At 42.7% G+C, this 26,884-nt stretch overlaps 1 protein-coding gene across 2 annotated transcripts; it reads left to right on the top strand.

The window, feature by feature from the left end:
• LOC134332097 (kinesin-like protein KIF2A) lies at positions 1-26,855 on the top strand. Of its 2 annotated transcripts, XM_063013553.1 has the most exons (21): positions 1-68; positions 4,609-4,703; positions 5,137-5,265; positions 6,948-7,002; positions 8,334-8,438; positions 11,348-11,448; positions 14,442-14,537; positions 14,636-14,690; positions 15,490-15,652; positions 15,730-15,820; positions 16,578-16,641; positions 16,731-16,822; positions 17,006-17,148; positions 18,017-18,221; positions 18,301-18,411; positions 19,602-19,669; positions 21,085-21,198; positions 21,574-21,721; positions 22,773-22,874; positions 24,981-25,116; positions 26,401-26,855. In XM_063013553.1, the coding sequence occupies exons 1-21, from the start codon at positions 8-10 to the stop codon at positions 26,484-26,486; spliced, it is 2,220 nt and encodes a 739-aa protein (XP_062869623.1). In that variant the 5' UTR covers positions 1-7; the 3' UTR covers positions 26,487-26,855. The 2 variants fall into 2 exon arrangements, with proteins under 2 accessions (XP_062869623.1, XP_062869624.1); XM_063013554.1 differs by lacking the exon at positions 21,085-21,198.
• Positions 26,856-26,884: the final 29 nt, after the last annotated feature.

The following is a 26,884-nucleotide window of genomic DNA, read 5'->3' on the forward strand; positions in this document are numbered from 1 at the left end:
ATGCAGTATGGCGGCTATATTTGGAAAGATTCTGATAGGCATCTATGTGGAAATCAAACGAAGCGACGGTAAGTCACGCTCGGGTTTAATTCTGAGGGGTAAATGAAGATGCGGTTCCCGGTAGATTAGCTCCATCATCTTTGTTGCCGAGTAACACCCGGCCTTTTAAACGCACTGGCTGGGTTAGCATGCAGTATGCTAGCATTTTGGCTAACACGGGGCGTACATGACAAGGAGACTGGTTATGGTCACTGGTAACTAGGTGGAATACGTGTTATAAACCTGACCCTTAACGTGGTCAGTGTTCTGAGCAATTCGCAGACTGACCATTGTGCGCTTTTCCAGCCATGCAGCATCTTGTTTAGCACGGCTAGCAGAGTGGCTGAAAACGCCCAGCCACACAAACGCGCAACAACTGACTTGATAATTAGCCAGCTGACAGCCATGGTGCACTATGTAGGGAACATAAATCTGTTATCTGATATACAATTTAGTGCACTATGTAGGGAACATAATTAATTATGTAATACACTATCTAGTGCACTATGTAGGGAACATAAATCATCTAGTGATACTTTCTAGTGCACTATGTAGTGAACATGAATGCGTTATCTAATACACTATCTAGTGCACTGTAGTGAACATAAATCTGTCATCTGATATACAATCTAGTGCACTGCGTAGGGAACATAAACCAATTGTCTAATTCACTATCTAGTGCACTATGTATTGAACATGAATCCGTTATCTGATACACTATCTAGTGCACTATGTAGGGAACATAAACCAATTGTCTAATTCATTATCTAGTGCACTACGTAGGGAACATAAATTCATATCTAAAATACTGTCTAGTGCACTATGTAGGGAACATAAATCCGTTATCTGATATACAATTTAGTGCACTATGTAGGGAACCTTAATCCGTTAACTAATACGCTACCTAAAGCATTATGTAAGAAACATGAGTCTATTATCTAGTACACTATCTAGTGCACTAAGTAAGGAACATAAATTCTTTTCTAATATACAATGTAGTGCACTATGTAGGGAACATAAATCTATCATCTTTCACACTATCTAGTGCACTATGTAGTAAACATGAATGTGTTTGTGACGCGAACAGTTAGCTTAGTAGCTCAGTTAGCAGCTCCTAAAAGTTCTGTTATCACCCATATCCTGTGGTGTGTGTGAGGTTTTTAAAAATTTTTTAATTTTTTTTGGGCTTGGGGGGTCGTGGTCGAAGTACAGGCCCGGGGGTACCTCCCTGAAATAAGTTTTTGCAACTTGGGATGTCTGAATGTGTCATTAAAAATGTGTAATACACGACTGGTCATACTTCAGCACTGCCTATAGGTTTATACAGTTAAAATTGCCAATTGACAAAACGTGTGTACATGATCAGCATCCCTAACAGCATCCATTATCAGCAAATAATGAACATGTAACCAGGCCTGCTTTACACCAAAAAATGCACGATCAGCACACGAGTAATCAAATAAACTGATGTTTTAGTTGGTCTTGGCCTATTTACAATGTCCTTTCTAGCTTTTTTGTCTATTTATTCTATTAGGATGTTACATTTATGACAGACACAGTAGTTGTTACTAGTTAAACAAGATTCATCAGCTTTAGGGATGTAACGATGCACCACAAGACAGTTAAAAATCGGTGCACATGTGCCACGATTCGAATCGGTTATTCATTTAAGATGAATCGACATTCACTTTAAACAGCAGAGGGCACTAGTGCTGTTCACCTCGCCTGGTTGACGGCACTTCACAAAGTTGCCAGGTAGGGGATTTTCCAGCCAAATGTATTTATGTGAGGATACTTTCTTTATTATTATTATTTATTTATTTATATAATGTTGGATTTGTTTTAAAATTTCGTGGGTTTTTTTTTTACACAATAAGCATTATTAAAATAAGCACAAATCAAAATCTATCAAATCACTTTGTCATGTCACATTAACACAGGTGTGAAAGGTGAGTGAAATGCTTAGGTGCGCAGTCCCTCACAGTTGCAATACACATTAATTACAAAAATATACACATTAACTTACATAAAAACTAGCACCATTTGTTCAATATATACAGGACTCTATGTGCAGATGTACAAAATTATGAAAAGTGAATAAATATATAAAATAAAATTGCAATAATAAGTCCAAGATGTACAGTTATTGTGCAAGATATGAATTAGAAACTCGAAGTCCAGTATGTGGTGAGTTATTGATGATCTTATGTCCAAAAGTCTGTCGTAGATAAAGGTGCTGGCAACATTTAGTGCAAAAAAAGTTACATATATACATAAAATTAACAAAAAACTACAAACACTGGACTTAATTTTTTTTTTAAAGAGAAATAATAAAAGGAAACTTTGTCATAATTTGTCTTCAATTTCATTTTGTTTAAAAGAATTGGGAAAAAATTGTATCGTGAATCGTATCGCATCGTGGATAGAGTGTATCGTTACATCCCTAATCAGTTTACAACTTTAATGTCAAACACAGTCATGGACAATTGTGTATCTCCAATTTACCTCACTTGCATGTCTTTGGACTGTGGGAGGCTACCGGAGCTTCCGGAGGAAACCCACAAAGACACGGGTAGAACATGCAAACCTGGGATCACCTTGGGATCGAACCCAGGACCTACTTGCTTCTTGCTGTGAGGCAACAGTGCTACCCACTGAGCCACCGTGCTGCCCCATTTTTTGCCTAAACGAAATGGAGAAGTTAGAACACCCAATGCTTTTATGTTTATGTTTTAAACAGAAACTCATCTTATTAATTTAAATAATCAGATGTCTTAGGGGGCGGCTCAGTGGGTAGAAGATCCTGGGTTCGATCCCCAGGTGGGGCGGTCCGGGTCCTTTCTGTGCGGAGTTTGCATGTTCTCCCCGTGTCTGCGTGGGTTTCCTCCGGGAGGTCCGGTTTCCTCCCACAGTCCAAAAACATGCAGTCAGGTTAATTGGAGACACTGAATTGCCCTATAGGTGTGTGTGTGTGTGTGTGTGTGTGTCTGTCTGTCTGTCTGTCTGTCTGTCTGTCTGCCCTGTGATGGACTGGGTGTAACTGTGTGCCTTGCGCCCATTGAAAAGCTGGGATAGGCTCCAGCACTCTCCCGCGACCCTAACTGGATAAGCGGTTGTGAGAGTGAGGTTCATCCTGTCTGCAATCAAATAAAAGTCAAAGTAAATATATAAACCTCTGTGTTTTTTTATTATTTGCATTTTCCATGCTGTCCCAACTTTTTCTGATTTGGGGTTGTAGATTTCTAGCTATGCGTCTCTGACGAGACTAGGCTAATCTTTTTTTTTTTAAGCATTGTTTGCCACACAGATCTTTATAAAGTCAAAGATTTGAGTACAATGCTTTGATCTTCATTATAAGCTTTTATTGTGGCAGTTGTTTCTGTTTAGGGTGGATCATAGGCTCTATTCCTTAACATGTATAAAGGTAATACCAATGTTATGAACACAACAGCTTAGTAACAGCTACCAGTGCAGATAATGGAAGTCTGTACTTACTGGTACATAAGAAGCAGTGTTTTCACTGATCAGCTTTATTGTATTCTGTAAATAACACATTTAAAATTTAATGCCTGCAACACATTCAAGAAAGATGGGACAGAGGCAAATAATAGTGGAAATTTCATAGAATTTTCAAGTTATATCATTTTGAAATGTTCTATAATAAGTAGATAAGGAAATCATATATAGGTATTAAAGGAGGATTCACCAAAGGCTCAGACTATGGCAATGCACAGACTAGGCAAGCAATGATCGGGCATGGCTCACCACTTTGTACCTTCATGAGAGAATTGTCAATTAAAAGTTAAAAGGTCTTTCACCATCTACAGATCATAAAATTGTGAAAAGATTCAGGTGATCTCAGTCCATGTAGGGCAAAGCTGGAAACCACTATTGAATGTGCACGACCTTTGAGTTCTCAGACAGGCACAGAAAATAGTCAGACTGTATGGTTAGGTCTGATACCTCTAATTGCATGTATTTAAAGTGATTGTAATTAGGGGACGTTATTGACTCACTCACTTTCCTCAACCGCTTATCCATTCAGGGTCGCGGGAGGGGTGCCGGAGCCTATCCCAGCTTTTCAATGGGCGCAAGGCACACAGTAACACCCTGGACGGGGCGCCAGTCCATCGCAGGGCACACATACACACATTCACCTTTAGGGCAATTCAGTGTCTCCTATTAACCTGACTGCATGTTTTTGGACTGTGGGAGGTAACCGGAGCTCCCGGGAAACCCACGCAGACATGGGGAGAACATGCAAACTCCACACAGAAAGGTCAGACCGCCCTGCCTGGGGATCGAACCAAGGACCTTCCTCCTGTGCCACCCACGTTATTGCCTTTCAATGCTTTAATCATCTTGTAACCCAACTTTAGGTCAACAGACTAGTGGTAGGTTTTAGAATCAGCATGATTATGTAGGGGTTGAACAATTGTGACATAACACTAACAGTAGTAACAAAATATCCTACTGCTTTAAAATACTACATAAGTCATTTTCTTTGTTTATTTGCGTCATCATTCAACTGATAAAGACTAAATTTATCAAATTGTTTTCTTGTTGCAGGGCGAATACACCAAGCCATGGTCACATCGCTTAATGAAGACAATGACAGTGTTACTGTGGAATGGATAGAAAATGGGGACACAAAAGGAAAAGAGGTAAAAACTTGTGTTTTTGCAGTGCTTATTGCAAGGGTTGCCAAGGTCATAGTAGTAAATGTCTCAGACAATGTAAGTCATAATCACTGGTAAAAAAAAAAAAAAGTATATCCAGTGGGGTGGCTCGGTGGGTAGCACTGTCGCCTCACAGCAAGAAGGTCCTGGGTTCGATCCCCAGGCGGGGCGGTCCGGGTCCTTTCTGTGCGGAGTTTGCATGTTCTCCCCGCGTGTGTGTGGGATTCTTCCGGGGGCTCCAACAGTCCAAAAACATGCAGTCAGGTTAATTGGAGACACTGAATTACCCTATAGGGTGTCTGCCCTGCGATGGACTGGCACCCCGTCCAGGGTGTTACTGTGTGCCTTGCGCCCATTGAAAAGCTAAGATAGGCTGTGGAGAAATAACCAAACCCTTTCAAATTGTTTGTTAAAACAGATTGACCTGGAAAGCATCTTTGCACTAAACCCAGATCTCGCACCTGAGGACGATATTCCACAAAGTCCAGAGACCCCTCCTCTGTCCATATCGAGTTCTGTGAAAGTGACCAAGATTCCTTCAAATAAGGTTTGTGCCCAGCATGTACTGTACTGCACTGAGATGTAGCCACTGCTGTTGAAAGATATAAATGCAAGAATTATTTTTAATTAACTTTGACTTTTATTTCATTGCAGACAGGATGAACCTGAGATATTTCATGTTTTATCTGCTCAACTTCATTTCATTTATTAATAAACATCCATTCCTGCATTTCAGGCCTGCAACACATTCCAAAAAAAGTTGGGACGGGGGCAATTTAGGGCTAGTAATGAGGTGAAAAAACTAAATAATGATGTGATTCCAAACAGGTGATGTCAACAGGTGATTGTAATCGTGGTTTGGTACAAAAGCAGCATCCAGGAAAGGCTGAGTCTTTGATGAGCAAAGATGATCAGAGGATCTCCAGTTTGTCAACAAATGCGTGAGAAAATGATTGAAGTGTTTAAAAACAATGTACCTCAAAGAAAGATTAAGAAGGGATTTGCATATTTCTCCCTCTACAGTGCATAATATCATTAAACGATTCAAGGAATCAGGAGAAATTTCAGTGCGTAAAGGCCAAGGGTGCAAGCTTAAGCTGAATGCCCGTGATCTTCCATCCCTCAGACGACACTGCATCAAGAACCGCCACTCAACAATAGCTGATATAACCACATGGGTGAGGGATTACTTTGGTAAACCTTTGTCAAGCACTACAATACAGAGTTACATGCACAAATGCCACTTAAAACTTTACTGTGCAAAAAAGAAGCCTTATGTTAACCATGTCCAGAAGCGGCGTCAACCTCTCTGGGCTCAGAGGCATCTATTATGGACCATCACACAGTGGAAACGTGTATTGTGGTCAGATGAATCAGCATTCCAGGTCTTTTTTGGGAAAAACGGATGCAGTATGCTCCGTATGCCAAAGACGAAAAGGACCATCCAGACTGTTATTAGGAACAAGTCCAAAAGTCAGGGTCTGTCATGGTATGGGGCTGTGATGTGTCAGTGCCCTTGGCAAAGGTCATTTACACTTCTGTGATGGCAGCATTAATGCAGAAAAGTACATTGAGATCTTAGAGCAACATGTGCTGCCTTCAAGACGTCATCTTTTCCAGGGACGTCCATGCATTTTTCAACAAGACGATGCAAAACCACATGCTGCACACATTACAAAGGCATGGCTGCGGAAGAAGAGGGTACGGGTACTGGACTGGCCTGTCTGCAGTCCTGACCTGTCCTCAATAGAGAATGTGTGGAGAATTTTGAAACGAAAAATGCGACGACGACCCCGTACTGTTGCACATCTTAAGTTGTTTGCAGGAAGAATGAGACAAAATAAAAGCTGAAACACTAAATCACTTGGTATCCTCGGTGCCAAAACGTCTTTTAAGTGTGGTGAAAAGGAATGGCATTATTACAAAGTGGTAAATGCTTTACTGTCCCAACTTTTTTTGGAATGTGTTGCAGGACTGAAATGCAGGAATGGATGTTTATTAATAAATGAAATGAAGCTGAGCAGATAAAACATGAAATATCTCAGGTTCATCCTGTCTGCAATCAAATAAAAGTCAAAGTAAATGTAAGATACTAGGGTTGTGTATTTGAATATGACAGCTCTAAGCTAGCTGGTTCTGGTCCTCTAATGTCCAGGCATCGGCAAAATTTGCATTCGTAATTGCAATACATTAACAAGCTGTTTATTTATTTTCTTTTGTTACCTGTAGAATCGTCGCACAGCAGCACCACCTAAGAATGAAACACCTGCAAGTAATAACAGAGGTAGGCTTTTCTTGGACAGAAACCCAATCTATTGTTGTATGTTTTACATGAATTAAAGCAACACTATGTTGTTGTTAGCACCATTTTTGGCATAATAAATGCACCTATTATTTTAACCAGTTTCTTCAAATTGTGTCACAGTCAAACACACTAGGTCAGGAGTTCTCAATCTCAAAGAATACAGTATAGTTTTGTTTGTAAAAGGCGATGTTAATTTTTAAGGGGTTTCATTCACACAACACACACCTACACACTATCTGCATTTCGTTTTTTGTGTCTTTTAGCCATGCTAGTTCACATCCACAATAAGGAAAGATTTGTCTGCCAGACTGTGTTGGCAATCATACTTGCCACTACTATCTGTCTGTGTTCCAAACCATCTACTACACTCTATACACCAATCAGCCATAACATTAAAACCACCTCCTTGTTTCTACACACATGGCTCACTTACCATATAGAAGCACTTTGTAGTTCTACAATTACTGACTGTAGTCCATCTGTTTCTCTGCATGCTTTGTTAGCCTGCTTTCACCCTGTTCTTTAATGGTCAGGTCTCTCCCAGGACCACAACAGAGTAGGTATTATTTGGGTTGTTGGTCATTCTCAGCACTGCAGTGACACTGACATGGTGGTGGTGTGTTAGTGTGTGTTGTGCTGGTATGAGTGGATCAGACACAGCAGCGCTGTGGACTGAGAATAGTCCACCAACCTAAAATATCCAGCCAACAGCATCCTGTAGGCAGCGTCCTGTGTCCACTGATGAAGGTCTACAAGATGACCAACTCAAACAGCAGCAATTGATGAGTGATTGGCTCTGACTTTACATCTACAAGGTGAACCAACTAGGTAGGAGTGTCTAATAGAGTGGACAATGAGTGGACACAGTATTTAAAAACTCCAGCAGCACTGCTGTGTCTGATCCACTCATACCAGCACAACACACACTAACACACCACCACCATGTTATTGTCACTGCAGTGCTGAGAATGATCCAACACCTAAATAATACCTGCTCTGTAGTGATCCTGTGGGGGTCCTGACCATTGAAGAACAACATGAAAGGGGGATAAAAAGGTATGTAGAGAAACAGATGGACTACAACTCAGTAATTGTAGAACTACAAAGTGCTTCTATATGGTAAGTGGAGCTGATAAAATGGACAGTGAGTGTAGAAACAAGGAGGTGGTTTTAATGTTATGGCTGATCGGTGTATGTACTCTATATTCATTGACTGAATGCTTTAAACACATTTAAGAAAGGGTTTTGTAGAGTCCATTGTTGCTCCTTGTGTTAAAATCTGTTATACTCATGAGTGTTTATTTCGTTAGTCATAGGTACGACAAGAGCACGGCCCAGCCAACAGATGGAACAAGCTCCTAGTGCCCCAGCTCTTCCTCCCATCCAGCACCAGACGCTGCAGCAGCAGCAAAATGGTATATCAACACACGTGCGCTAAATTGGGTAGCATAAAGCAGAAAAGCACAAAACACTGATTTATGTCTATTAGGGCCTAGAGTTAAGCGGATGAACCTGAGATATTTCATGTTTTATCTGCTCAACTTCATTTCATTTATTAATAAACATCCATTCCTGCATTTCAGGCCTGCAACACATTCCAAAAAAAGTTGGGACAGTAAAGCATTTACCACTTTGTAATGTTGCCATTCCTTTTCACCACACTTAAAAGACGTTTTGGCACCGAGGATACCAAGTGATTTAGTGTTTCAGCTTTTATTTTCTCTCATTCTTCCTGCAAACAACTTAAGATGTGCAACAGTACGTGGTCGTCATCGCATTTTTCCTTTCACAATTCTCCACACATTCTCTATTGGGAACAGGTCAGGACTGCAGGCAGGCCAGTCTAGTACCCGTACCCTTTTCTTCCGCAGCCATGCCTTTGTAGTGTGTGCAGCATGTGGTTTTGCATCGTCTTGTTGAAAAATGCATGGACGTCCCTGGAAAAGATGACGTCTTGAAGGCAGCATATGTTGCTCTAAGATCTCAATGTACTTTTCTGCATTAATGCTGCCATCACAGAAGTGTACATGACCTTTACCAAGGGCACCTACACAGCCCCATACCATGACAGACACTGATAAGTCTGGATGGTCCTTTTCGTCTTTGGTCCGGAGCACACGGCATCCATTTCTTTCAAAGAAAGACCTGGAATGCTGATTCATCTGACCACAATACACGTTTCTAGTGTGTGATGGTCCATCCTAGATGCCTCTGAGCCCAGAGAAATTGACACTGCTTCTGGACATGGTTAACATAAGGCTTCTTTTTTTGCACAGTAAAGTTTAAGTGGCATTTGTGCATGTAACTCTGTATTGTAGTGCTTGACAAAGGTTTGCCAAAGTAATCCCTCACCCATGTGGTTATATCAGCTATTGTTGGGTGGCGGTTCTTGATGCAGTGCCGTCTGAGGGATGGAAGATCACAGGCGTTCAGCTTAAGCTTGCGCTGGAGTTCCTCCTGATTCCTTGAATGGTTTAATGATATTATGCACTGTAGAGGGAGAAATATGCAAATCCCTTCCAATCTTTCTTTGAGGTACATTGCTTTTAAACATTTCAATCATTTTTCCACACATTTGTTGACAAATTGGAGATCCTCTGACCATCTTTGCTTGTCAAAGACTTTCCTGGATGCTGCTTTTGTACCAAACCATGATTACAATCACCCTTTTTGGAAGCACATCATTATTTAGTTAATATCATCATTAATAGCCACATGTTTTGGAATGTGTTGCAGGCCTGAAATGCAGGAATGGATGTTTATTAATAAATGAAATTAAGTTGAGCAGACAAAACATGAAATATCTCGGGTTCAAACTGTCTGCAATCAAATAAAAGTCAAAGTAAATGTAAGAAACATTTTCCATGCAAATAATAATAGTTTTTAAATTATGTGTGCAGTCTTTATAAATAAAGAGGTTTGTGATCTCTCAAGTGTTGGAGTGCATCATCCCCTCTAGAGATCAGTGGGCGTGACCATTCAAAGGGTTGAACAGAGCTTTTATGTGTACAAGAAGAACAAACAGGACTTTTCAAGTTGGTTTTCACACTGCGTGTTACGTCTTGTCACCATTGTTCATGGGCGGTCAGATGGCCGAAGCTAATGTAATGACTTAATTAATCCCTCAGCACACACACACACACACATTGCAGTTTTGACAGTCTTTACTCTTCTGTAAAGACTTACCACAAGCCTTTTGAGTACCAGTGAGAATTTATGCTCTTTTAATGAATTGTGCATTTCTGAGATCAGGCACAAATGTTGGGCCTTTTTAAGGCATTTCTCCCAGTTCTCCCCCAATTTAGTATCCAATTACCCAATCACATTTTGCTTCCCCTAATGCTGCGGACCTCCACTCCTGACCAAGGAGAGCCGTGACTAACACACGTCCCCTCTGAAATGTGTACCATAGACAACTGCTTGTTTACACATACACAATGTGAGTTTAGTCATGGACGGTGTCACTGTCCATTTTATCAGCTCCACTTACCATATAGAAGCACTTTGAAGTTCTACAATTACTGACTGTAGTCCATCTGTTTCTCTACATACTTTTTTAGCCTGTTTTGACCCTGATCTTCAATGGTCAGGAGCCCTACAGGACTATTACAGAGTAGGTATTATTTGGGTGGTGGGTCATTCTTAGCACTGCAGTGACACTGACATGGTGGTGGTGTGTTAGTGTGTGTTGTGCTGGTAAGAGTGGATCAGACACAGCAGCGCTGCTGGACTGAGAATAGTCCACCAACCAAAATTATCCAGCCAACAGCGCCCCGTGGGCAGCGTCCTGCGACCACTGATGAAGGTCTAGAAGATGACCGACTCAAACAGCAGCAATAGATGAGCGATCGTCTCTGACTTTACATCTACAAGGTGGACCAACTAGGTAGGAGTGTCTAATAGAGTGGACCTTGAGTGGACATGGTATTTAAAAACTCTGATCCACTCATACCAGCACAACACACACTAACACACCACCACCATGTCAGTGTCACTGCAGTGCTGAGAATTATCCACCACCTAAATAATACCTGCTCTGTAGTGGTCCTGTGGGGGTCCTGACCATTGAAGAACAGGGTGAAAGCAGGCTGAAAAAGGTATGTAGAGAAACAGATGGACTACAGTCCAAAGTTGAAGGTTATTAGCAGGGTGTCACCGAGACAACTGAACACAGCAATTAAAATGGGTGTCCACATACCTATACAGTACAAAATGATTTGTTAATCATTAATATGAGCAAAATTAGGCTGACCGTTACTGCTTTAGAATTGCCAAATGCTTCTAGATATGCCATCAAATGAGACATGCTGTTGTACCTGTGTAGCTCGCAGGAAATCGAACTGTGTGAAGGAGGTGGAGAAACTGCAGGAGAAGAGAGAAAGGAGGCGCCTGCAACAGCAAGAACTGAGGGAGAAGAAGGCGCAGGTACAAGATAATAACTTACCATGTAGACACACATCTGCTGGTGTGGTCAGCCTGACTTTGAGTGTCGACTGATACTAACATTGATCCCATACTGACATCCTTAAAATAAGTGAGCTGACTCTGTGCGATGGCAATAACAGTAGCTCATCTGTTTCTCTTTCACTTTGTTACCCCCCCCCCACCCATTATTATTTGCCCATTGAAATGGCCCCCCATAGGACCCCCACTGACCAGATGATACACTACATTGCCAAAAGTATTCGCTCGTCTGCCTTCACACACATATGAACTTGAGTGACATCCCGTTCTTAATCCGTATGGGTTTAATATGATGTCGGCCCACCCTTTGCAGCTATAACAGCTTCAACTCTTGAAGGCTTTCCACAAGGTTTAGGAGTGTGAATGGTACTTTTTGACCATCCTTCCAGAAGCGCATTTGTGAGGTCAGACACTGATGTTGGACGAGATTCTATCGGGTTGAGGTCAGGACTCTGTGCAGGCCAGTCAAGTTCTTCCACACCAAACTCGCTCATCCATGTCTTTATGGACCTTGCTTTGTGCACTGGTGCACAGTCATGTTGGCCATCCCCAAACCGTTCCCACAAAGTTGGGAGCATGAAATTGTCCAAAATCTCTTGGTATGCTGAAGCATTAAGAGACTCCTGAAAAACAACCCCACACCATAATCCCCCCTCCATCAAACTTCACACTTGGCACAATGCAGTCACATACAGTGTATCACAAAAGTGAGTACACCCCTCACATTTCTGCAGATATTTAAGTATATCTTTTCATGGGACAACACTGACAAAATGACACTTTGACACAATGAAAAGTAGTCTGTGTGCAGCTTATATAACAGTGTAAATTTATTCTTCCCTCAAAATAACTCAATATACAGCCATTAATGTCTAAACCACCGGCAACAAAAGTGAGTACACCCCTAAGAGACTACACCCCTAAATGTCCAAATTGAGCACTGCTTGTCATTTTCCCTCCAAAATGTCATGTGATTTGTTAGTGTTACTAGGTCTCAGGTGTGCATAGGGAGCAGGTGTGTTCAATTTAGTAGTACAGCTCTCACACTCTCTCATACTGGTCACTGAAAGTTCCAACATGGCACCTCATGGCAAAGAACTCTCTGAGGATCTTAAAAGACGAATTGTTGCGCTACATGAAGATGGCCAAGGCTACAAGAAGATTGCCAACACCCTGAAACTGAGCTGCAGCACAGTGGCCAAGATCATCCAGCGTTTTAAAAGAGCAGGGTCCACTCAGAACAGACTCGCGTTGGTCGTCCAAAGAAGCTGAGTGCACGTGCTCAGCGTCACATCCAACTGCTGTCTTTGAAAGATAGGCGCAGGAGTGCTGTCAGCATTGCTGCAGAGATTGAAAAGGTGGGGGGTCAGCCTGTCAGTGCTCAGACCATACGCCGCACACTACATCAAATTGGTCTGCATGACTGTCACCCCAGAAGGAAGCCTCTTCTGAAGTCTCTACACAAGAAAGCCCGCAAACAGTTTGCTGAAGACATGTCAACAAAGGACATGGATTACTGGAACCATGTCCTATGGTCTGATGAGACCAAGATTAATTTGTTTGGTTCAGATGGTCTCAAGCATGTGTGGCGGCAATCAGGTGAGGAGTACAAAGATAAGTGTGTCATGCCTACAGTCAAGCATGGTGGTGGGAATGCCATGGTCTGGGGCTGCATGAGTGCAGCAGGTGTTGGGGAGTTACATTTCATTGAGGGACACATGAACTCCAATATGTACTGTGAAATACTGAAGCAGAGCATGATCCCCTCCCTCCGGAAACTGGGTCGCAGGGCAGTGTTCCAGCATGATAATGACCCCAAACACACCTCTAAGACGACCACTGCTTTATTGAAGAGGCTGAGGGTAAAGAGGAACGTGAAGTCTCGAATATCCGCCAGCTCCGTGATGTCGTCATGAAGGAGTGGAAAAGCATTCCAGTGGCAACCTGTGAAGCTCTGGTAAACTCCATGCCCAGGAGAGTTAAGGCAGTTCTGGGAAATAATGGTGGCCACACAAAATATTGACACTTCAGGAACTTTCACTAAGGGGTGTACTCACTTTTGTTGCCGGTGGTTTAGACATTAATGGCTGTATATTGAGTTATTTTGAGGGAAGAATAAATTTACACTGTTATATAAGCTGCACACAGACTACTTTTCATTGTGTCAAAGTGTCATTTTGTCAGTGTTGTCCCATGAAAAGATATACTTAAATATCTGTAGAAATGTGAGGGGTGTACTCACTTTTGTGATACACTGTAAGTACCGTTCTCCTGGCAACCACCAAACCCAGACTCATCCATCGGATTGCCAGACAGAGAAGCGTGATTCATCACTCCAGAGAACACGTCTCCACTGATCTAGAGTCCAGTGGCGGCGCTTTACACCACTGCAGCCGACGCTTTGCAATGCTCTTGGTGATGCGCTTGGATGCAGCTGCTCGGCCATGGAAACCCATCTGAAGGCCACATGAAGTTTGGAGGTCTGTAGCGATTGACTCTGCAGAAAGTTGGCGACCTCTGCGCACTATGCGCCTCAGCATCCGCTGACCCCGCTCTGTCATTTTACGTAGCCCACCACTTCGTGGCTGAGTTGCTGTCGCATAACAGTTTCCAAAAGACATTTGTTTTTAATTGATGACATGCCTCTCCAAAACCACTATTACTTAGGACACTAAAAATAATCTCAAAATAACAGCAAGTAAACAATGTTAGTTATTTTTTCTAATGTCATTGGACTTTTCCTTTAGGCTTTAATTAGGAATTCCTGCACATAAAGGTTTATGGAAGTAGCTCAAACAAAAACACACAGAGCACATTTAATACAGTACATCAACACACAAAGACCACACCTGCTGTACATCAACACACAGAAGCCACATTTAATACAATGTTTTGCCAAGATATTCTATCTAAAGACGTCTTTGAAATACAAGAATGTATTTTTTTTTATGCAGGACATTGATGCAACCACTCCTAATTATGAAATTATGTGCATGATCCGGGACTTCAGAGCAAGCCTCGACTACAGGCCACTGACTACTGCTGATCTGGTAAAAATGTTAGGCTTTCTTTTATAGCAGAGTTGAGTTTGTTTATCTTTTGTACAATGTAAGTAGAACCGTGTGTCAAATAATTTACTTTTCATCAGATTGAAGAACACAGAATATGTGTGTGTGTCAGAGCTCGGCCACTGAACAAAAAAGGTAAGTGCTAAATACTTTATTAAAGTCAATACAGTTATCGTGTGCGTTGTTTTCCTTCACAATAAACTATTAAATATGGAGCATACTGGGCCAAGATAAGAAAGAAAAGATTGTAAATTGGTGGTACCAAACTAAAAGATAATGTAACTTATGGGTATGTGATGGCTTTCCCCTTTCAATGTAATTTAAACTGTACCAATGCAGCAGCTCACCAGTACCAGCAGCTGAAAAGGCTCCCCACACAATAACACCTTTTCCTCCATATCTAAATCCCACAGAAATCCCAATAAATGATGCACTTTGTAGTTCTACAATTACTGACTGTAGTCCAGCTGGTCCAGTCTGCATTCTATGTTAGCCCCCTTTCATGCTGTTCTTCAATGGTCAGGACTCTCCCAGGACCACTACAGAGCAGGTATTATTTGGGTGGTGGGTCATTCTCAGCACTGCAGTAACACTGACATGGTGGTGGTGTGTTAGTGTGTGACACTGCAGTGCTGAGAATCATCCACCATCTAAATAATACCTGCTCTGTAGTGGTCCAGTGGGGATCTTGACCATTAAAGAACAGGGTGAATGCAGGCTAAAAAAAGTATGTAGAGAAACAGATGGACTACAGTCAGTAATTGTAGAACTACAAAGTGCTTCTATATGGTAAGTGGAGCTGATGAAATGGACAGTGAGTGTAGAAACAAGGAGGTGGTTTTAATGTTATGACTGGTCAGTGTATATTAGCATTTTCATGTTGTGTATGATTGTGTTGACCTCTTTTTTTCATTCCTCGTTGATCTCTTTTTAGAAATGAGCTTGAAGGACCTGGATGTCATTACCATCCCCAGTAAAGACGTGGTCATGGTCCATGAACCCAAACAAAAAGTTGACTTAACAAGATACCTCGAGAACCAGACATTTCGCTTTGATTATGCCTTCGATGATACTGCCACAAACGAAATGGTTTACAGGTCAGACACTAAAAGATTTTACAGAAAAGGATTTAAAGTGTGTGAAGTTATTGCTACAGATTTTCTCGATGTTTCAGGTTTACCGCCCGGCCACTTGTAGAGACCATCTTTGAGAGGGGCATGGCTACGTGTTTTGCGTATGGACAAACGGGAAGCGGCAAAACTCATGTAGGCATGATTGTTAATATCACCATGCACATTCAGTGTCAGCTTTAGAATCACTTGCACCTTGGTAAAAAATATTCAATCTGGCTCGCTGGGTAGCACCGTCGCCTCACAGCAAGAAGGTCCTGGGTTCGATCCCCAGGCGGGGCGGTCCGGGTCTTTTCTGTGCGGAGTTTGCATGTTCTCCCCGTGTCTGCGTGGGTTTCCTCCGGGAGCTCCGGTTTCCTCCCACAGTCCAAAAACATGCAGTCAGGTTAATTGGAGACACTGAATTGCCCTATAGGTGAATGGGTGTGTGTATGTGTGTCTGCCCTGCGCTGGACTGGCACCTCATCCAGGGTGTTACTGTGTGCCTTGCACCCATTGAAAAGCTGGGATTGGCTCCAGCACCACCGTGACCCTAATTGGATTAGCGGTTAAGAAAGTAAGTGAGTGAGTAAAGCACGTGCCTATTTAAGTGCTTGGGTGGTGCAGTGGTAAATTACTCTATTCCACCAGCGGTGCGATCAGCTGGTCTGGAATCTACATACAGACATGACTGGCTATGTGGGATGACTGATACCCAGTGATGAATTGGATTACTGTCTGGGGTGTGTTGATGCCACCGCTACCCTGACCAGAATGAAGTGCAGCATGAAATGATTCTATTTATTCATTCTTTTCAAGGTTGCGTTATGTTTTATTACGAGATTAGATCAGCACATCTAACTAAAAGTGATTTTTTTTTATTCCTATTATAATGTTTTTTCCTCCGTTCCAGACAATGGGTGGAGACTTCTCTGGGAAAAATCAAGATTGCTCAAAAGGGATCTATGCGCTGGCAGGTAGTTATGAGGCTTTTGGTTCAGGATAGTGACGTACAGTATAAAATGCCCTCTATCTTAACTGTGTTTTTTTGGGGGTTTTTTTGCAGCGCGGGACGTTTTTCTAATGCTAAAGAAGCCAAACTACAAGAAGTTAGACCTTCAAGTTTACGCCACCTTTTTTGAAATTTACAGTGGGAAGGCAAGTAACAAGTTCCTTCTAACATTAGTTCATGTAAGGGCTTTTTGGTACAATTTATATGTATGTGAGTTTATTAAAGCACTTAGGTTACCCCTTTGCATACCCCTTTGCACACCCCTTGCATCTTTAACAGCCTCCACTATTTTGGAAATGCTTTCTTGAACATTTGTGTATTTTGAGCAGGTATTTGACCTGCTCAACAGAAAGGCAAAGTTGAGAGTCCTGGAGGATGGCAAGCAGCAGGTGCAGGTTGTTGGACTCCAAGAAAGGGAGGTCCATTGCACAGAGGACGTCCTTAAACTTATAGAAGTGGGCAACAGCTGCAGGTAACAACCATAGCAACTAAACCACCATGTTTACTGTTATTCACATTGTTTCTACACTCTTTGTCCATTTTATCAGCTCCACTTACCATATAGGAGCACTTTGTAGTTCTACAATAACTGACTGTAGTCCATCTGTTTTTGGGTGGTGGATCATTCTCAGCACTGCAGTGACACTGACATGGTGGTTGTGTGTTAGTGTGTGTTGTGCTGGTATGAATGGATAAGACACAGCAATGCTGATGGAGTTTTTAAACACCTCACGGTCACTGCTGGACTGGGAATAGTCCACCAACTAAATATATCCAGCCAACAGCGCCCCGTGGGCAGCGTCATGTGACCACTGATGAAGGTCTTGAAGATGACCAACTCAAACAGCAGCAATAGATGCGCGATCGTCTCTGACTTTACATCTACAAGGTGGATCAACTAGGTAGGAGTGTCTAATAGAGTGGACAGTGAGTGGACACGGTATTTGAAAACTCCAGCAGTGTGGCTGTGTCTGATCCACTCATACCAGCACAACACACACTAACACACCACCACCATGTCAGTGTCGCTGCAGTGCTGAGAATGATCCACCACCCAAATAATACCTGCTCTGTAGTGGTCCTGTAGGGGTCCTGACCACTGAAGAACAGGGTAATATCCGGCTAAAAAGATATGTAGAGAAACAGATGGACTACGGTCAGTAATTGTAGAACTACAAAGTGCTCCTATATGGTAAGTGGAGCTGAAAAAATGGACAGTAAGTGTAGAAACAAGGAGGTGGTTTTAATGTTGTGGCTGATCTGTGGAAGTATAAATTCATAATCATCTCTTCATGTCTTGTTTTTTTTTTTTTTTTTTTTTTTTTTTTTTTTTTTTCCAGAACCTCCGGGCAGACCTCAGCAAACGCCCACTCCTCTCGCAGTCATGCTGTTTTTCAGATCATTCTACGAAGGAGAGGCAAAATGCACGGCAAGTTTTCCCTCATAGACCTGGCGGGCAATGAGCGAGGGGCAGACACATCCAGCGCTGACCGCCAGACTCGGCTTGAGGGAGCCGAAATCAATAAAAGTTTACTGGCTTTGAAGGTTAGACACACACACGATTACAATAGAAGGCACCTTGCTACAAAGTTTGTGCTAACAGAGTGAATTTTCTTCTTGGTAGGAGTGCATCCGGGCTCTGGGTCGCAACAAGCCTCACACCCCGTTCAGAGCCAGTAAACTCACACAGGTTCTGAGAGACTCCTTCATTGGTGAAAACTCTCGCACATGCATGGTGAGCGATGGCAGTCTTAATTTGGGGTTTTAGAATTGATATATACCCTCCTCAAATGCAGTCAGGGATCCCCAGCAGCGGAAGACAAATTGACTATAAAAATGAAATGTGTATTTATGGTATTAAAAGATAAAATAAATTGATACTATACATATACACCGATCAGCCATAACATTAAAACCACCTCCTTGTTTCTACACTCACTGTCCATTTTATCAGCTCCACTTACCATATAGAAACACTTTGTAGTTCTACAATTACTGACTGTAGTCCATCTGTTTCTCTGCATGCTTTGTTAGCCCCCTTTCATGCTGTTCTTCAATGGTCAGGACCCCCACAGGACCACTACAGAGCAGGTATTATTTAGGTGGTGGGTCATTCTCAGCACTGCAGTGACACTGACATGGTGGTGGTGTGTTAGTGTGTGTTGTGCTGGTATGAGTGGATAAGACACAGCAGTGCTGATGAAGTTTTTAAACACCTCATTGTCACTGCTGGACTGAGAATAGTCCACCAATCAAAAATATCCAGCCAACAGTGCCCCGTGGGCAGCGTCTTGTTGGTCTAGAAGATGACCAACTCAAACAGCAGCAATAGATGAGCGATCGTCTCTGACTTTACATCTACAAGGTGGACCAACTAGGTAGGCGTGTCTAATAGAGTGGACGGTGAGTGGACACTGTACTTAAAAACTTCAGCAGCACTGCTGTGTCTTATCCACTCATACCAGCACAACACACACTAACACACCACCACCATGTCAGTGTCACTGCAGTGCTGAGAATGATCCACCACCCAAATAATACCTGCTCTGTGGTGGTCCTGTGGGGGTCCTGACCATTGAAGAACAGCATGAAAGGGGGCAAACAAAGCATGTAAAGAAACAGATGGACTACATTCAGTAATTGTAGAACTACAAAGTGCTTCTATATGGTAAGTGGAGCTGATAAAATGGACAATGTGTGTAGAAACAAGGAGGTGGTTTTATTCTTATGGCTGTCATTTCAGTCATGTTGAGGTTTTTCAGGTCATTGTGTGGTTGTCACAATTTATTAAGGTAAAATGCTTTTTTACATTAGTCAGCTTTGTTAATGCATTATAAACAATGTTTTACTAGTCCAGCAGAACTTCAAAATGATGAAGGATTCTGAAAAACAGTCATTAATAGTGTGAATCCGTCATGTTTGCAGATTTCTACCATCTCCCCTGGCATGGCTTCCTGCGAAAACACATTAAATACACTGAGATATGCCAACAGGTCTGTATCCATTTAATCATATTGATAGAATCATTAGAACAGGGGTGTACTAATGTCCAGTTCTGGGGTGCCAAAGTGGGGTTCTGGGGTGCTAAAATGTCCAGTTATGTTTGTCTTGGTCATGGATACATTAACTGTTGGGCTGATTGTAGTTACCCGTCATACACTGAGCAGCATAAAGATCTGAGTGTCTTAGATAAGGGCCAGATTGTTATAGTCAGACAAGTAGAATGAAGTATCTCCCAAACAGCTAGGGGTGCTCACAAGTGGTCTTGATGGGTACCAACTGACAGTGGTCAGAGAAAGGACAAGCTATGATGAGCTGCTGACAGGTCTGCAGAACTCTGGCACTCGTACAGACCAACAGAAGGGCTACTGTGGCTTAAATGACAAACCCTGTTGTGTAAGGTGCTGCTCTCTTGCAGGCCACTCAAAGTGTCCATGCCAACTCTTGTCCACCCTTAAAAGCTCCTACAATTGATATGCAGGAATCAGAACTAGACATCAGAGCAAGGTTGACTGGTCAGACACCTTCTGTAGTCTCCAAGATTTTATACTACAGGTACTGCCATAATGGTGACATTGCAGTGCCCAAATCTGGTTAGGTCTTCTATGCAACAGATGGCAACAGATGGCAACAGATGGGCAACAGCCAATAATTGTATTATGATAATAAGTTTATATATGGTGTATCTTCTAGTATGCGCCGATAAGGCATAACGTTATGACCACCTTCCTAATATTGTGTTGCCAAAACAGCTCTGCAACTGTGATGCACTGTGTATTCTGACACCTTTCTATCAGAACCAGCATTAACTTCTTCAGCAGTTTGAGCTACAGGAGCTCGTCTGTTGGATCCGACCACACGGGCCAGCCTTCATTCCCCATGTGCATCAATGAGCCTTGGCCGCCCATGACCCTGTCGCCAGTTTACCACTGTTCCTTCCTTGGACCACTTTTGATAAATACTGACCACTGCAGACCGGGAACACCCCACAAGAGCTGCAGTTTTGGAGATGCTCTGACCCAGTCGTCTAGCCATCACAATGTGGCCCTTGTCAAACTCAAATCCTTACGCTCGCCCATTTTTCTGCATCTAACACATCAACTTTGAGGATAAAATGTTCACTTGCTGCCTAATATAGCCCACCCACTAACAGGTACCGTGATGAAGAGATAATCAGTGTTGTTCACTTTACCCGTCAGTGGTCATAATGTTATGCCTTCTAGTATGATAAATGAATGTGCAGTACATACCAGGTTTACTGAATAAAGCGCTCAGTGAGTGTATGTTAAAGTCGAGATCGTTTTGCATAGGGTAAAAAACATGTGATTAAAAGTGTCAAATACAACACCTGCAACCTACTACGTACCCCCTGTGTTCACTGTCTCCTTTCTGTCTGTTCCTGTGTCAGAGTGAAGGAGTTTGGGATAAGCCCCTCAGACATCCCCTTCTCTCAGGGGGGCAGCGGTCGCTCTGAGCTCTCTCCCACCTATGAGTACGATGACTTTGCTCCCTCGCCCAGCAGGTCTCCCATCCTTTCCAACCTCATGCACGCTTCTTTAAATGCTCCTTCTGCTTTCCTTCTGTTTTCTTCAGCTGTATTAATGAGTTGCTTCATTTCAGTGTGGACATGTCTGTGTTCGTCTGTTATTTTGTTATGTTTTATGTTACACTAAGTTTAACCCCCTTCTGTCTGACCAGTCTGTGTTGTTAAACTGCATTGTAACATCTTGGCATGAATTAACCATTTTCTGTTCATATGCTTGGTGCAGATGGAACCGTGTCCATGAACGTTCTTGTCATGTTTGTACTTGTGCTCATCTCATCAGGAGAAATGGTATGGTAATCCCTGTCATTAACAGTATGTGGAGTTTAAGACTCTGTGTGTGTGTGTGTGAAGGGTGAAGGAGCTTAACGTTGACCCCACTGCACTGATGGAGGGCCGAACAGGAGGTCATCAAGTGAGCCAGTTGGATGTGTTGGAGCCACAGTGGGGAGTGGGCAGTTCTCCTCAGAGAGACGACCTTAAACTGCTGTGTGAACAGAATGTAAGTAAAAAAAATAATGAATATAAAATGGTAAACAGGCAACCAAGGCTCATTGATGCACGTGGGGAATGAAGGCTGGCCCATGTGGTTCGATCCAACAGACGAGCTACTGTAGCTCAAATTGCTGAAGAAGTTAATGCTGGTTCTGATAGAAAGGTGTCAGAATACACAGTGCATCACAGTTTGTTGCGTATGGGGCTGCATAGCCGCAGACCAGTCAGGGTGCCCATGCTGACCCCTGTCCACCGCCGAAAGCGCCAACAATGGGCACGTGAGCATAGGAACTGGACCACGGAACAATGGAAGAAGGTGGCCTGGTCTGATGAATCACGTTTTCTTTTACATCACGTGAATGGCCGGGTGCGTGTGCGTGGCTTACCTGGGGAACACATGGCACCAGGATGCATTATGGGATGAAGGCAAGCCGGCAGAGGCTGTGTGATGCTTTGGGCAATGTTCTGCTGGGAAACCTTGGGTCCTGCCATCCATGTGGATGTTACTTTGACACATATCACCTACCTAAGCATTGTTACAGACCATGTACACCCTTTCATGGAAACAGTATTTCCTGATGGCTGTGGCCTCTTTCAGCAGGATAATGCGCCCTGCCACAAAGCAAAAATGCTTCAGGAATGGTGCTGGACAAACAAGTCAGATCTATGGAGGCTCCACCTGTTCACTTACAGGAGTTAAAGGATCTACTGGTACCATCTTGGTGCCAGATACCACAGCACGCCTCCAGGCGTCTAGTGGAGTCCATGCCTTGATGGGTCAGGGCTGTTTTGGTAACACAATATTAGGAAGGTGGTCATAATGTTATTCCTGATTGGTGTACATATGCACATGTACAGTACAATAAAATTCTTTATTCACACAAGCCATGTACGGCGCCCCTGGAGCCAAGAGGGTTAAGGGCCCAACAGTGGCTGCATGCCAGAGCCGAGATTTAAACCCACAACCTTCTAGTTCTGCCCACTAGGCTACTACTGTCCACATATCTGCAAATTAATAGTTAAGTATTTTATTAAAGTGTGTGTGTTTGTGTTTGTAGGAGGAAGAAGTCTCTCCCCAGCTTTTCAGCTTCCATGAGGCTGTGTCTCAACTGGTGGAGATGGAAGAGCAGGTTCTAGAGGACCACAGAGCTGTGTTTCAGGTACAGCATTATGCAGCTTATCAACCAGCTACAACTGAACACATTATGGCTACAGATCCAAGATTTTCACCATTTTACACTTAGTTTTAATTTCAGGTATGGATGAAATACTGTCTATTACATACTTTAAAAGACCTCAGCCTCCTCAGAAAGAACAGTCTACTCTGTCTTTTTCTATAGAGGGCATCAATATTATGTGTCCAATCCAGTTTGTTATTAATATGCACCCCAAGGTACTTGTAAGATTCCACCCTCTCCACGTCCTTTCCCTGAATGAACACAGGGGCAGGAGGGCTTCTGTTCCTTTGGTAATCTACCACAATCTCTTTTGTCTTACTGATATTGAGCTGCAGGTGATTTTTTACTGCACCATCTTGTGAAGCTCTTGATCAGTCCTCTGTACTCCTCCTCGTTGTCCTTGGTGATACATCCAACAATGGAGGAGTCATTGGAAAACTTCTGGAGGTGGCAGGAATCAGAGGGTGTAGACAGTGAAGAGGAATGGTGCTAGCACAGTTCCTTGGAGTGGACCAGTGTTGCAGATCACAGACTCAGAAACACAGCCATCCACTCTGACATACTGTGGCCGGCCTGTGAGGTAGTCTGTTACCCCTTTTCCACCGACGCGGAACTGTTCCGGTTCTGGTTCACGAACTTGATTTTGAACCGGTTCCGCGTGTTTCCACCGAAAAAAAGAGGTTCCAGAGAGTGAACTAGCATTCTAATCTGGCACCACAGAATACTTGGTTTTTCAGCGCAAACCGTGGCGTATTCGGTGGGCGTGTGAAAGTGTAGAGGTTTGGGTGCTTTGCTAAACCACTGTGCTGCTGTCTCGTTTGGAGCTTGGCGCTGATTTTTTGTCTTTTAAAGTTCACTTGATAAAATTTTGAGCCAGTTTGCCGCTGATATTTTCAAAGCGCCTTAAAAAAGATGAACTGCGTGATATGACGTGGTAAAAGTGACCCGGACAGAACGAAAAACGCTTAACGTGAAAAATAAAGCGTAACATGTCTTGTTGTACTAAAACAACGACTGTACTTTTTACGTGAAGCTTTTTTGACTCTCCCGAGAAGATTCAGAACCCCGAGCTGCATGAACACCACACGTGAAGTAAATCCAGCTAAACACAGACACATCATGTATTTTAAAGTAGATTTGATGGTTATTTCACGCAGATGGATGTTCGTGTCGTGGAACTTTAGTGCTGTTTCACCGCTCAAGTCGAGCGCTGAGCAAATCGGCTATTTGCGCCGAGAGTCGAGGTGAAAGCGAAGCACAAAACGCTTCTCACGTCAATGAACTAAAGAAAAAAACTGCTACAAACATGTCTACGTCTTCTTATTACCAATAGCTAGCTGATCGATGCTTTTTGCATAAAAACGAACATCTGTAACAACAGCACAAATGCTCGCACATAATCTACACGCTCCGCCATCATGTTACTACTCTTAACTTTCGTTAAGCAACGCCCACCGTTGATGACGCAGGCTTGGTTCTCAAAAACTGGTGGAAACGCGCGTCGGTTCTCTACAGAACACCAAGGTTCTAAGAAACCTGAACAGAACCAGTTCAAGAATTATGGTTCTTTTGGTGGAAAAGCGCTATGTGATGCAGGATGTGGTATCGGGGTGCAGGTGTATCTCCAGCAGCTTCTTTCTCAGTAAGATAATGCTTTGGGGTTGTTTTCAGGGTTGGCCTAGGCGTCTTTAAGTTCATCTCGGATGACTTTGAGAACCCAGAGAACTTGTTTTGTTGTTATTAAGTGACAATGATCTTCCAAAGTACTCTTAAGCCCATGTGGCTATGTCCATCATAGTAGCATTGTGGTTTCTTAAACAAAAAACCCTTTTTTACTTTCATAGGGACTGCTGTTTAATGGGAATGAGAGTTCCTTAAGCCGGGTCATTAGTTAGAAACATAAGCATACCCTATGCTTGTCCTGGATCAAACCAGATTCATATCATTTATAGAAGGTGTGTGTTGTTACATGAACCTAGCCATTGGGGGGACACATCAGTGCACATTCGTATTGTCACGTGTGAATTATTTTTTATTATTTTTATTAATAGATTATACATAGTTATTGTGTTTTGTATTCTGCTGCAGGAGTCTATACGCTGGCTGGAGGATGAGAAAGTGCTTATAGAGATGACCGAGGAAGTGGACTATGATGTGGAATCATATGCAACACAGCTTGAGCAAATTTTGGATCAAAAAATAGAAATCTTAACAGAGCTTAGAGGTAACTACATATTTTGGCATCTGGTGTAATGTGAAAAAAAATCATTTGGGTCCATGCATTCAGCTCAAGCCAGCTTAACTCAGTTTCAGTGGTCCTGCAAGATCTTTACCCGTCACACTACACCGATCAGCCATACATTAAAACCACCTCCTTATTTCTACACTCACTGTCCATTTTATCAGCTTCACTTACCATATAGAAGCACTTTGTAGTTCAACAATTACTGACTTTCACCCTGTTCTTCAATGGTCAGGAAGAACAGGGGACAGGACAGGGGGACAGGACCACTACAGAGCAGGTATTATTTAGGTGGTGGGTCATTCTCAGCACTGCAGTGACAATGACATGGTGGTGGTGTGTTAGTGTGTTGTGCTGGTATGTGTGGATCAGACACAGCAGTGCTGCTGGAGTTTTTAAATACTGTGTCCACTCACTGTCCACTCTATTAGACACTCCTACCTAGTTGGTCCACCTTGTAGATGTAAAGTCAGAGACGATTGCTCATCTATTGCTGCTGTTTGAGTTGGTCATCTTTGAGACCTTCATCATTGGTCACAGGACGCTGCCCATGGGGCGCTGTTGGCTGGATATTTTTGGTTGGTGGACTATTCTCAGTCCAGCATTGCTGTCTTATCCACTCATACCAGCACAACACACACTAACACACCACCACCATGTCAGTGTCACTGCAGTGCTGAGAATGATCCACCACCCAAATAATACCCACTCAGTGGTGGTCCTGTGGGGGTCCTGACCATTGAAGAACAGCATGAAAGGGGGCTAACAAAGCATGCAGAGAAACAGATGGACTACAGTCAGTAATTGTAGAACTACAAAGTGCTCCTATATGGTAAGTGGAGCTGATAAATTGGACAGTAAGTGTAGAAACAAGGAGGTGGTTTTAATGTTATGGCTGATCAGTGTATATAAGATTATTCAAAACGACCTTGTTTGATTTTATATAGAACACTGTGCTATATATAAAAGTTGGGACAGTAAAGCATTTACCACTTTGTAATGTTGCCATTCCTTTTCACTACACTTAAAAGACGTTTTGGCACCGAGCATAATTGGCAGTGCCTGCAGCGGATACTAATTGGCCACCGTATCTGCAGGATGGGGGCTGGACTATGTGGGCAAGAAGAGGAGGGCTGTGCACGTGTCGGAAGAGGCGTGTACATCGACGTGCTCTCCTCGGATGCAATCGGGTATCCCTCAGCAGCGGAAGACAAATTAAGTGCGCCAAATCGGACTTTAAATAAAATGTGTTTTTTTCTGAAACAGATAAAGTAAAGGCGTTCAGATCTACTCTTCAGGAAGAGGAACAAGCCAGCAAGCAGATCAACCCCAAGCGGCCACGGGCTCTCTAACGCTCCGAACTCCCTTACAGAGGACATTTTGGCTATGAGGTTCAGCTTTTCATCCTCAACCACATGTACATGAGTAACCTTCCTAATGGTGTTGTGATAAACCCTTTTTAATATTAAGAAGGGTTAATAAGCACACTTTTAAGCCCAGTGATACAGTATTGAAATGAATTCCAGTTATAAAAAGACTTTTATAAGACCATAAACTTTAAAAGTAATAATGCTTCATAGGGATAATATTAAAGAGAGATTTTTAATAATTGCATGCACATAACTATTGTAGTTCGGCATTTTGATCTTTTGAAGCTGCAAGTATAACTTTTACATTAAACATGGTTTAATTTAAAAACAGTACCCAATGATTTAGAGAGAAATAGCACAAAGTAGTAAAAAAGGGAGTA

The sequence above is a fragment of the Trichomycterus rosablanca genome, chromosome 18 (genome assembly GCF_030014385.1).
Source record: "Trichomycterus rosablanca isolate fTriRos1 chromosome 18, fTriRos1.hap1, whole genome shotgun sequence".
NCBI classification, from domain to species: Eukaryota; Metazoa; Chordata; class Actinopteri; order Siluriformes; family Trichomycteridae; genus Trichomycterus; species Trichomycterus rosablanca.

What these genes read in the sequence shown, in the direction of transcription:
- LOC134332097 (XM_063013553.1), top strand. Translation starts at nt 8, where the DNA reads ATGGCGGCTATATTTGGAAAGATTCTGATAGGCATCTATGTGGAAATC. An exon ending in AAAGTTTACTGGCTTTGAAG is followed by an intron (nt 18,222 to 18,300) that starts GTTAGACACACA and finishes TCTTCTTGGTAG; the next exon opens with GAGTGCATCCGGGCTCTGGG. An exon ending in ACACTGAGATATGCCAACAG is followed by an intron (nt 19,670 to 21,084) that starts GTCTGTATCCAT and finishes TTCCTGTGTCAG; the next exon opens with AGTGAAGGAGTTTGGGATAA.